General features: G+C 38.2%; 1 protein-coding gene across 10 annotated transcripts in view; it reads right to left on the bottom strand.

Moving 5' to 3' along the window:
* The window catches only part of DMD (dystrophin), a 1,245,415-nt gene that overhangs the window by 856,163 nt on the left and 376,066 nt on the right, over nucleotides 1–13,186 (bottom strand). For all 10 annotated transcript variants that reach the window (XM_082770266.1, XM_082770264.1, XM_082770258.1 and 7 more), the window contains exon 6: nucleotides 6,804–6,976. In XM_082770266.1, the coding sequence (XP_082626392.1) occupies nucleotides 6,804–6,976 (173 nt within the window). The remainder of the gene's footprint in view (nucleotides 1–6,803; nucleotides 6,977–13,186) is intronic.

Raw genomic sequence — 13,186 nt, forward strand, 5'->3', positions numbered from 1 at the left:
CTGCCTTAAAGTGTTTGTTTTGTTTTGTTTCCTCCATTCTTGAGCTTTTTGCACCTGAATCATGAATAAAGACGACTTAGCACTATCTAGGATGTTTTTGGAGGGCAGATACCTAATATGTAGTTGTGGTAGAAAAAGAAGACAGACCAACGTATAACAACCTTCCAATGTGACTGTTCCTTGACTCGAACTATGGTGAATATAATTGTTTTCCATATTGAAGTGTCTGTTCTCAAATGTTTCACACAATCACTTACCCTGAACACTTTACGTTGAAACAGATAAATACTATGTAGCATCTCAAGTGAATCTTAGAAAAGCATGCAAACATTATGTAAGAGAGGCTGTGGTAGCTTTTTTTTTTTTTTTTTCTCTTTTCAAAGACTAGATGGACACAGAAAATATAGTTAGTAATACCACCAGAGTGTGATAATGTCAAAACCAAGATCACAGAATCACAGAATCACAGAATTTCGAGGTTGGAAGAGACCTCAAGATCATCAAGTCCAACCTCTGACCTAACACTAACAGTCCCCACTAAACCATATCCCTAAGTTCTACATCTAAACGTCTTTTGAAGTCTTCCAGGGATGGTGACTCCACCACTTCCCTGGCCAGCCTGTTCCAATGTCTAACAACCCTTTCGGTAAAGAAGTTCTTCCTAAGATCCAGCCTAAAACGCCCCTGGCGCAACTTAAGCCCATTCCCCCTCGTCCTGTCACCAGGCACGTGGGAGAACAGACCAACCCCCACCTCGCTACAGCCTCCCTTGAGGTACCTGTAGAGAGCGATAAGGTCGCCCCTGAGCCTTCTTTTCTCCAGGCTGAACAAGCCCAGCTCCCTCAGCTGCTCCTCGTAGGACTTGTTCTCCAGGCCCCTCACCAGCTTCGTTGCCCTTCTCTGGACCCGCTCAAGCACCTCGATGTCCTTCTTGTAGCGAGGGGCCCAAAACTGAACACAGTACTCGAGGTGCGGCCTCACCAGAGCTGAGTACAGGGGGACAAGATATGTAAATCTATCTCCCATTTTTATCTACTCAATTGCTTTCCTTCTGATATTCTGCTGCTTTCCCCACAGCACTCAGAAGGAGCAGTCCACAGATGAAGATGGTGCAACGAAAATATAGCAGAGGCTGTAAATTGAGGCTGAACCATGGAAGGTGTTGAAGAATAAATCAAAGATACAAAAAATGCTGTAAACATAATATAGTTTATACTGTTATTTATTTTGCAGTTTAAATATATTTCATGAAAAATATTTGCAATTATCTGTTGTGAACTGCAAAAAGTTGAGTTTGAAAAACATTTATTTCTAACAGTCAATTTGGGAGCAATGCTAATGTTGGCATAAAAACCAGGCACGTGGTACCAGGTCCACCGTGAGTTCATTAACATACCAGACTTCCAAATTATGGTTAGCCTTTTTTTCTGACTATTTCTACTTCCGTTCCTAACAGCACCTAAATGTGATGAAGACTGCACACAGCCTAAGGGTCAACATGGAAGCCTTATGGCTTTCTTCTGGCTAAACAAGAAACACCTAAAGTCAAGGCTAAACCTCAAAGACTTCAGTGTCAAAAGCAGAATCTATTATTTGCAGTAAAGACTATTTTTGACAACTAAATCATGAAAACCTGTACAGTTTCAGGAACTAAGGACATATAGTTTAAATCCGGTGTTTTTTTGTTGTTGTTGTTGTTGTTGTGTTTTTGTTTGTTTGTTGGTTGGTTGGTTTTTTCACAAATGGATTTTATATGTGAATTAGATTACGTCCTAAGTAACCATAAAGAAAACTGACAGTTGGAGTGAACCTTGTTTTTCTTCAAGATGCCATTCCAATACAAAAATTGCCCAGAGAACAATGTGAAAAAGTACAATAACGAAGGGGGGAAAAAAGGCAATAGGAAAAAGTGAACGAATGAAATGCAAACGAATAAACTGAGATGAACACAGGGAAAATAAGAAAACATCTGGAAAAAAAAAATGAAGAGAAAGGAGTAAGATGGGAGAACTGCAGAAACAACAAAATCAAATGGAAGACAGAGGAGATTAAATAGAAAATGTTTTGTGTTCAGATGGCTTTTCATACTATGTATGTAAACACAAAATATTAATAAAGCATAGTCTGTGTGAGACACTGTGTCTCATGTAACCTGGTGCTGATCACCTTTTGTTGGGTTTGCATTTAAATTCTCTACTTTAGGCATGAAGCCAAGACACTCTGACACCGAAGTAGGTGCCTGCATTTAAATGACTAAAGTAAGTGGCAGGGTTTCTTACAGAAGGCTTTTTATTCTTATAGGATAGAGGTAGGTGCTCCTGAAAACTCCAAATGTTTTAGTGCACCTATGTTATTGATTGCATCTTGAATCTTGAAGGCCAATTCAGCGCTCCCGCATACTGAACATGAAGTGTGAAGTCATTGAAAATCAATATAGAGGACGCACTAAGCACAGAGGTTCTTCTGAAAAATGACTGACTCAGGGCTTCAGAGAACATTAGGTCTTCCTCTGAGACTTCTGCACAATAACTTAGTGATTCAAGCCCAGGAGAATACAAGTAGTGCACCCTGCAGTCTTGGAGACTTACCTCAGGAATTTGACTGTATGCTTGCTGTTTCCTAGATAATTGCACAAACTACTAGGAAGGAGACAAAACTTTAGCAGGGTAATTCTTTTTCACTTCCACTCAAGACAGGCTTACTGTGCAGAATGTTATGAAAGATTTATAACAGCAAACACAAAATGAGTTTGAAGAGTATAAATTATAATAAGCAGGAAATTAGTGTTTTGTTCACAGCTGGTGAGCTTTGCCCTGAGCAGCAGAAAACCTTGGAGAAGGTATGACATACAAACACCTAGAGACTTATCTAGACAACACCGAGGTTGCAGGCATGCAGGCACCTACCTTCCACAACCAGGGACTACTTGTAAATAAGAGATTTATTTAGATATCTAGAGCTCTTTTTATAGAGCTGGACAAAATGGAATTTCTGATTATTGATTTCAGGCACCAGATGAGTTAAGCAGTGTTTTTGAGCATGCAGTCTGACTATCTGACTGGATACCTTGACTAGGAAACAAGCAGACTGATACCATGTCTAGGCGAATAGACATGCTACAACTTCGGCCTTCAGTGGCTACACTGATTTGCCAAAGTAGTTCTCAACGTAGTTAAAATGCCAAAGAGTACCAGTGATTTTAGCCTTTGAATATACAATACTGGTTAGTTATCCAATATAATTTTAGCATATTTTTCCCTTGAGATTTATCTAATTTTCTTTCCCAAAGGTATCCTAATGCAACAGAGGCAGCAATATACCACTAAATTTAGCAGGAATCATTCAGTCTTTTCTGTATCACAGTGTTCCTGTGTGGCTTAAGTAACCTGGTATTTCAGTTAAAAATAGCATTTTTCCACATAATAAGGCTGTGCGCAGACAATGCTTTAAGGAGATGAAGAGGTATTCATGCCCGCAGAAATTATCCGTAGCTCCCATATTATAACACAGCTTCTGTGAAAGTAATCATCTACAAGCATGGAGTCAGATCTTTAGACTGAAAGGGATTCATTGATTTCTACAGGACAATTGCATTCTTATATCCAGGTCCTTAAGAATGAAACTACCTATGAAATGAGAGACAGAACAAATTTAAAGAAGATAATGGCCATCAGTGGAAATGACCAAAAAAGTAAGTTTAGAGAGTGCCCAGGGAAAACAAAACCAACCAACCAACCAACCAAAAATACAAACATTTGAGCCAATGAGCAATGAAAAGAGTAGTTATTGAAAGCTAGTGACAGAGTCTGTTGTCTATAGTGTGAGGACTCCATTTGACAATGCTGTTTCCCAAAAGAATGCATCCTGATGCAGAATGGATATGGATGAATATGGATGAATAGCAGCCCCAGTGTGCCTTCTAGTCTTCTGAGGGATAACAGAATAGGGGGAACGGGAGGAAACAATGATGTACTTGGGCAGATCACTACTTAGCTGGACAGGACCAAGAGATTAGATGGTAAATGACCTCTCAAAATAGTGTATTCTATGTTTACACTACTAAAAGCTACTTTTTAGTTCCTCTGTGCCCTTAGCAATATCCTGAAGCAAGACATGCCTGCTATCCTCCAAATGATAATTCTTCAAGAGCTAGTTACCTGGACATATAATCAAAATGTGTGAAATTTTGTGGTTCAGGTTGTTTTGTTGCCTGAAACAGGCTGATACTGTCCTGTTATTTACAGATGTCTTTGTAGGGACTTCAGTGCTAGATGCCATTTCTTGACTGTTCATTTTGCAGTGGACATTACCTATGACATATAAAAGCCTCTCCACTCAAGGGGCATTTATTGCTTTAATTTGAAATTATTATTTTACAGTTTTTGTGGTGAAGCAAAATATATACATGTGTATATATATCAGGCCCTTAAACAACAGAAGAAATTCAACCCCTTCCCTCAAATTACATATAGTACTTGACAGTGTTTAACAAACTTTTATATAGAAAGAAAAAACAAAATGTCATAAAAAATCTAGATCATCATAGTTTTGCAAACTGTAATATATACATGAAATGAATGGCAGTTTGTTATGATCATATTATTAACACATTAAAAACTCTTTGTAACTGCTAAAGAGTAATTTAGAGGAATAGTGATCTGGGAAGAAAACCCAGAGATACACTTATGAGACATACTCTAACCTTGGGCAAACATTCAGTCTTCACTTTCTCAGGACTCACAGTGTAACAAAAACAGCACTCTATTTCCTGAAAGATCCAGGGAAAGATTGTGTTGAACTACATTAATTACTTCCCCCAAATAATAATAAATTTACATTTTTATGAGCTTTCATCTAACATAAATACTGTAAGATGTATATATGATCAAAAAGAAAGGATATGCATGCCTGTTCCAAAATTAATTAGCCTTAGAAGGATGTAGCTAGTGATTAACTCTACAAATGAGTTATTAATAGACAAACCCTAAACCAATATTTTGATATGACAAATGAAGAACATTACCAACCATACAACATCACCATTTTGAGTTCCCAGCTCAGTGGTAACCAAATGTAGTGGTTGTCATGTATTTACTAGAGTAAAATGAGTATGTCTGAACACATCATCATCTTGTAATTATTATCTGCACGTATCATATTTGCCTGTTAATGAGCTTTTTCTTATACAGTTAAGTGGTTGATTCTCCTTAGCAAATCATCCCCAACAACAATCGCCATTATAAAAGTAGTACAGCTTTGCAGAGGTAGCAAACTGAAGAAAAAGTCTTCTCAGTTGCTGATGAGTCCAGTTAAAGATGAAGTTCTCCAAGCACATTACTCCAGCATAGACTCAAGACAGTTTAACATTACATCTAACAGGGTAGGACCACGGACTCCACTGGAAAGGGTGCTAGCACTCTCTCTCCCTCTTTTCTGTTTTCATTCCCCATGCTTACCAAGGCCTATCCATGTCCTTTCACTACTTCTCTTGCACTGGATCACGGCACTGCATTGTAACAATTAAGCTGATCTGACACAAAGATAGCTCACAAAACCAAACAAAATTCCTAGATAGTAACTTTTCCAGTGGGTCACCATGCCGAACTAACTGCCTAATACTTTTGTCACTAAAGGTACATGAGGCAGAAGAGCTGCCCTAATACTCCTGTCACAAGAGGCGTGTTATAACTTCCATACCAGGGAGGCACACGAGAACTACCTCAGAAAGATGCAAACTGCCATACCAGAACTGCCCTAAATACCACAAGAGATTGTCTTAGATTGTGCTTTTGTAAGTATTTTTGTAAGTATTTTTGACAAACTTTAAGATTTTAGTAACTAAAAATAATTAAAAAAAAAAAAAAGCTAGAATTGTACTAATTTCTTTTAAATTTAATTTATCTGTGACTAAATAGAACATGCCCATTTACTCACTCAAAAACTCAGCTCTCACCAATAATTTGGAACACTCAGCCAACTTGCAGTACTCACTCTTTAAGTGAGAGATATAAAAGTATGAAAAGATAGATCAGGAGGCTTACCACCTTAGAAAATAAATGTTGCTTTGTATCAAGTAGTGCCATAACTGCACAAGGTAGACCTTTAAGAAAAATAATTGGCAAAACCTTTTCCTTAATCCAAGTACACAAGACCACTAGAGGACTTTGAATCTCTGATGACAGAGTTTCAGATAGCATAGACCAGAACTAGTCAACTTCTGAGAAAGGGAGAATACTCAAAACAGCTAGGGGAGCAACATAAAGGCAACATAAAAGCAAAACAAAGGCTAACTTCTCCAGCTGTGTACCTTCAAGGCAAATCCATGGTTTCAGTCCAGCAACTGTCTGACACTTTCAGCAAACACTGCATTGTACCCCTCCAAGTGCCTACAGGAAAATTCTTTCCCTGTGGGACCACCTTTAAAGGCTGAATTTTGGATCTTCCCTGTGGGACCACCTTTAAAGGCTGAATTTTGGATCTATTGCTTGCTCTTCTGAAAAGTTTCCAAGTCTGCACTTCTCTTTCAGACTCTCTTCTTGCTTATATACTAAAATTCCAGAAAATAATCTGAATTGAGCATCCTCAGTTGTGCTGGGGGAAAACAGATCCTCTTCCTCTGCAAGAGGTTTCAGTCTGACATGGAATACAGCCCCCACTTGAAAGCAAACAGGCAAGCATTTAAAAGAATGCCGAAAGCCCCACTCAGTAAATAGCTAAAACGACATAATAGATACACCATCCTCAAGCCCTGTAAAATCTTCTGTTACAAGCTAGCTGAAACAATGAAAAGTTAGTTTTCCTACCTGTGACTGTGAAGGAGTGCATTGAAAGCCAATCCATCAGACCAGCTACTGGTGAAATTGATAACATTGACCTGTGGGTAATTACGAGTCGATTGACGGACCCAGCTCAGCAGAATCTTTTCACTGTTTGTCTGCTGCAGTCCAGCCATGATGTTTTTCATTACATCTTTGACCTGCAGAAAGAGCCAGAATTTCATCAGTGATTGAACTTATTCAGTAAAAGCTGAATCTTTTATTGACTCACAAAACCTTCAGTTACCCACATTTAAGCATTAAAGAAAAACTTCCCAGGTAACTGCAGAACATACTTGGTGTCAGCATAATGACACTAGTCAAGTCTGAATGCTTAAAAAAAAACCTGACACTGACTTGTTGGCTGCCACTGCCAATACATTTGGTACATTCATCACTGTGCCACATGAAGTGTTCCATGAATGAGCAGAGAAGGCACATATGCCTACACTACTTAAGGGAACAGAGTGCATGTGAAGTAAGTATTTCTCTTTCTGTTTTTCTTTGTTCTGGAAATACATCCTTAGTTAACAGCACACATTAGAGCAAAAATTGATAAAGCGATGAAAAGCATTTTTCTCCCATTGAGGGCTGAAGTAAGTACAAAGGTGAAAAAAATTGTGATCAGTGCACAGCAGATTATTTTTTGACTTAAATGTGGAAACAATACTTACATGCGTGAACTTGGATGAAAAATGAATTTCCTTGCATTTATTACAGGAACATTATATACGTTCCATTTTTTGATTTTTGTTTCATGAATAGTTAGTATTCCTCCTTCATCAGAGAATGATCACCTATCTATGGCTATAACTTTACAGAGAGCACTTAATTCTGAGGGTTTATAAAATATTTCCCTGGAGTTTGACATAGTGTGGTTGCTTATATATTTCTTAGCGATTTCTTTACTAGTGAAAAATTTCCAGTAAGAAGTCCACAATTTATTCTTCTATAAAGTAATCCCTTTGAAATCACTGTGCCCTCCATATATCCTATAAAGCTTAGCAGCTCTTTTAAAAGATTCTCTAAGATAAGATTTAACTATAAATTTGCTTAGCGTTGTTGTCGCTTATTCAGTTATCCAATATTTCTTTATAATTCTTCACTTGAATTACTCAGCAAACAATGTTAGAGAATAACATGTAGTGCAAAAACTACTTTCTGACAAGGATGGACCCCTCTGAAATTCTAAAAACTGTAAGATAACATGCAGAAGTGACAATTGTAAAGCATAATCAACAATGAAAAAAAAAATTACTAAGATACTGTAGGAATATAGAAGATACCACTTCACTGTCTAGGCAAGTCTGGTAAGTTGCTTGTTTGACAGTAATTACTTCAATCATTTGAATAAATTATTGAATGAAGATAAGAATTACTAAAAAAAAGTCTTGTTTTTACACCTCAAATTCATACTATCCAAAGGGCATTAGTGCCTTCAATTTTACTTTTGAGACCTATGTATAAAGTTAACCGTATATGATCTAACTTTCTGAGATAGGAGGAGAAACTGATTCTCTCTGAAATTCCTGGGACACATTCCCAAGACTTTCAAGACTTTGACTAAGATACATTCCTTAGACTTTGATGTAAGATTGTAATTTGCACCAATGAAAATGAATATCAAATACTGTCACATAAGAATAACAGTATTCTGTAATTTCCTCTATTTCTATACTAGTAGACAGATAGTAAAAAGTTTGGTAAATTTATTAAATACAGTATTTAGTTTTGCTTTATATGCCTGTGTGGGTATCCTTCATTTCTGGTTAATATTTTCAATGTCTTCATTATTGAGACCTGACAAAAATATATTTACAGAATTCAACTCCTGTATTTCCAAACAAAAAAATTCGCTACTGTGAAAATATAAAACTTTGTTTTTCATGAATCCAGGTGCTAAAAAGAAAAGTTTCCAGAGCAGCATCTACTGTACCAAATTTAACAACATGAAACCCCAGAAAATATTGAAATTAAGGTAATGGAGATATGTCCATGCCACAGTTCTATTGTCCAGTTTGGATTTGTATCATGTCCTTGTGTTTACGAATACTGGTTTACCTGCATATTATAAGAAAACTGTAACATTTGAAAAATACAACATACAAAGGGTAGCTGAATGTATGCAGAAACAAGAAAAAAAGTTCATAACAAAGAAAAAATCCTGCATCTGCATTGAAATTAATATACCAGAAGTTAGCAACAAACTATGAATGCTGTGAAAGAATTAATAGGGCAGAACAATAAAACAATGTCCTGTCAAGAAGGCAATCCTTTGGAATAATACAAGCAAACAGTTTTCCTTTTGATATAAAGAGAAGCACATGAAAGTTTGGCATATATTTATACTTCTTAGTAAATTAATAGGAAATAGCTTCAATCTCTTGTTGAGTTTTATGTTCTCACAATGGATTAAGATTTACTCAAATTTTCCTGCATTTCTCTGCAGACGACCACTAAATTTATTTATTTAGTTATTTGTTTGTTTTTATCTCCTGAGGAATTACAGGCATTCAAAATAACAGAATAAAGAGGCCTTCTTCTGCCCCTCGGCTATCATCCCTCAGGCTGGCAACAGCATGGCGCACTACTGCCCTGAAGCAAGCTCAGTGGCGGAGCCCTAGCTGACACTGAGGTTAGAAGGAATCTCTTTACAGGTTTCTCAGTTAAGATGTGCTCTTCAGAAAGAGCAGTACTTTGAGATGTGTTCCTGTCAGCCTGAAGAGCTTTTGGACAGACTCCACCCAGATATAAAATGCCTCAGCATCCAGGCTCAGAAATGACAGCCATTTCAAAGCACCTGGTAGGCTCTGCCTCTTGCTGGCATTTGACCTCCAATATTCATTCCTTTGTTAACTCTCCTTTCTAATGCCACATATTCTGGCAGGAAACAAAGCTTTAAGGCACGGGAAGCTCCAGCTTGCAGAGAACATAAATACTTGCTCTTCCTGGGGGCTGGAACTATGCTATGGCAATAAGAATCAGTTTTGAATAGAAGAGGGAAAAGGGCAGCACAGACATGGGTAGCATCCAACATGTTCAAGTGCACAAATGAAAGCTATGAACAAAATAGGCGTGCTCCACTCTTGTCATCATACAGTCAAAAGCACAATGCCTGGAGCACAGGGGCAGGCTGGGAACCCAGCCCCCAGGGTGGGACCAGCTGCCTACCGCAAGCTGGAACTGGATGGAGCCAGCCCCTGCTATTTTGTCCCCAGAGGGGGGCCTCCTCTAGCCCCTGTCTCCAGCTCTAGGGAACTCACAGCAGAGAAAAGCTGGGCACCAGCTTTTGGGGATGTCTGAAAATGAAGGAAAGGCATGGGATGATGGACAGAATGGTAGCCACAGGGAGGCATGATCCAGGGACCTGTAGTCTGGGGAATATAACAAGACATTAGCAGCTAAAAACCCTTTAACTTTAGGTGGCAAGGAGGGAATCTGGTGCCAGTGGGAAACGGAGGCTGAAACCAGAACATCCGTGCCTGGCCTACTTCCCCAGGGGACTTCTGATTTGCCCTCTGCTCTGCTGGGAAGCCCTTGAGTCTGTGTGTGCATACAAGGCAGCTCCCAGCGCAGCACCATCTCTGGCTTGCACTGTATCGCTTTCACCTGCAAAATAAATACTCAGATGTGTGGCATTTTGTAAGAATGGCACTTGGATTCAGTATACCAGCCCCTACAGGACAGGGAGGGAAGCCGGAGAAAATCTGAAAAAGTTACTCATGAAATGAAGACATTTTCTTATTTCTCAGTCAAATAGGGGCCTGGCATCTCCCTGGCAGAATGACTTAGTATTTTTTACCTGCTATATTTCAGGTATTCTGACTGAATGGATTACTTTTTTATAGCCAGAATCCCCTCAACTCCTTCAAAGCACATCTTCAAGAGCTCTTTAAAGAGCATTTTCATAGATGTTCAAGGCACCCATCAAAGTAAGGGATGTTCTTTGCTCATTGGTTCAAGGTAGTGTGACAGGACTGTTCAGTTTTAATAAGGCACTGTTGGAATGCATTTCTCTGGAGTATTTGCCTCATGCATATGCCTATTATTTTGCCTTTTTTTCAGGATTTTGGTTGTGAATTTCACAAAAAATATTTGTCAGGTTTGTGTTTTTTTTCATCCTCTTCATGAAAATAGGTTTGCTCTTAAAAATGTTGACGTTGCAATATAGAATCTCTTTTTCTACTCTTAAGAGAGAGATTCTTTGTCAAGCATAGCAACTGAGAAATTAATGGTTTTGTTTTGTTTTTGTTTAAATGTTAGTTGAGCAGTGAGGCTGGGATCACAGAACTGTGAGAAAGAGGGCAGCAATTTCAAAGAAATAGAAACCATAATAGATTCAGTACCACAAAGAGCTTAGGCAGCAGGTGCCCAACTCAGAACTATGGTTCAATTTGAGAGAAACTTTTAATAATAATCTGAAAAACAGACTAGATAAGAAAGGACGTAATCACCACAGGGGATACAGAATGCCACAAGATCTCTACTGAACAGAAATGAGAATGGTGAGAATGAGACAAGTCTTCTCTGCTGCAGTGCCTCCACAACTGCCTCTTGTCAATGGGATTGCTGACAACCAATCTGAATAGCACTGCCGCATTGTTCCTTTCATGCACGTTTCTTCCACCACCTCTCACTCCCAATCTCTCTGTCTCTTTTACATTTTACACAATGAGACTGACATTTTTGTAAGAGGCGGTCTTGTTGTCTCATATAATTGCAGTTCTATCCTAACGTAGTCCTGGCTGCAGGCTGTAAAACTGGAAAAAGCTTTTTGCCTGTTCATCTGCAGAACGATTCTTTAAATATCCACACAACTTGTATCAGTTTTTTGCATGCAGGCAGATATACTTCATCTGGGTGACCCTTCTCAGGTTCTTAGAATCAGAAAGTGAATGGATTTGCAAAAGCAGCACTGCACCATCAAGCTTATACTACACCAATAGCATACATAAAATCAACAAGCCTGTGAATTTTTTTTTGGCCTTCAGAGAGTACAAGTACATACAGCAGACTTGATATCAAATCATAGGGAACAAGATGTTTTACTCAACTGTAAATAACTGGCAGAAAACTTTGGTGGCCCTGAGTCTGTAATTTAATCTTTAACAACAGCTTGTCATATTTGTAGCTGCTTAGTGCCATGAACAATCTGTGACAGGGAAAATGGTGCCAAGAAGAAGGAGCAACCTTTTCTTAAGTAACTTATAGCCTTGTTTCTCCAGAAGCAATGTGAAGGTATAATGCAGTGCCAATCTATAAACAGGGCAGAACAATCATGACCATATTCTAGGTCACGCAAATCACTTCAAAACTTGAAAGAAAAATTGGAAAAGAACAAAGATTTTCTTCACAGTGCTGAAAACAAGCAGATTCACTTTGAAATGTTCCAGTCTTTTGAGGGAAAAAGGCAGCAAACCAACATCTCCTGAGTTTTGTTTAAAAAGAGAAAAACCTATGTACAAATCTGGTTTTATATGATTTTTAATTAATCATTATTCAACAACAACAGGATTATTATATAATATAATAGTCTTCTTGCAAAACATGGCTTTAGCTACTCTTTAGAATAGAAACTGAAATTGAATTCTGTCCATATTAGAAATCTATTTATTAAAAAAAAAAAAGTCCAGAACATGCAGGTCTATTCCCTTCAGTAATCCATAAATAGATTAACATGAAACACTTAAAGTATAAAATGAACATGGTCTGAATCAGTACAAATTTGCAAGGAAGTGTCACATTATTAATCTCTGCCTTGTTAATATGGTCGCTTGACTTCTTATACATGGGTTGTTCAGCTGATGTCATGGGTACCATCGTAGCTGCCATCACAGTTATCACTAGGCTCATTATCAAGCTTGAAATGAAATAGCTATGTACTGCAAGCAAGTGCATGTACTCTTAAGTGCATATGCCTGTCATGAAAAACTGCATCAGACCATCCCAGAAAACACGTCTTTTGTGTATGTCGCGAGTATGCCTTTGGGGAATGCTAGGGAAAAAAATAAAAAAATGATAAAAATGGAAGAACACAGCTAAAACTAAAGCATATCTTTAACACTTTGCTTCAGGAAAAAAAAAATAATAAAAAAATAAAAAGAATAAATCTGTCCTGGTTTTGGCTGGGATAGAGTTAATTTTCTTCGTGGAGGCTTATATGATGCTGTATTTTGGATTTTTGCTTAAATTGTGATAGGTTACAGAAGTTCTCAGTTGTTTCAGAGCAGCACTTACACAGAGCCAAGTATTTTTCTGCTTCTCATGCTGCCCTGCCAGTGAGGAGGCTGGGGTTACATAAGGAGCTGGGAGGGGACACTGCCAGGACAGCTGACCCAGACTGACCACAAAGGCATAGTCCATACCATGTG

This window comes from Aythya marila, assembly GCF_965140915.1.
Source record: "Aythya marila genome assembly, chromosome: 1".
NCBI lineage: Eukaryota > Metazoa > Chordata > Aves > Anseriformes > Anatidae > Aythya > Aythya marila.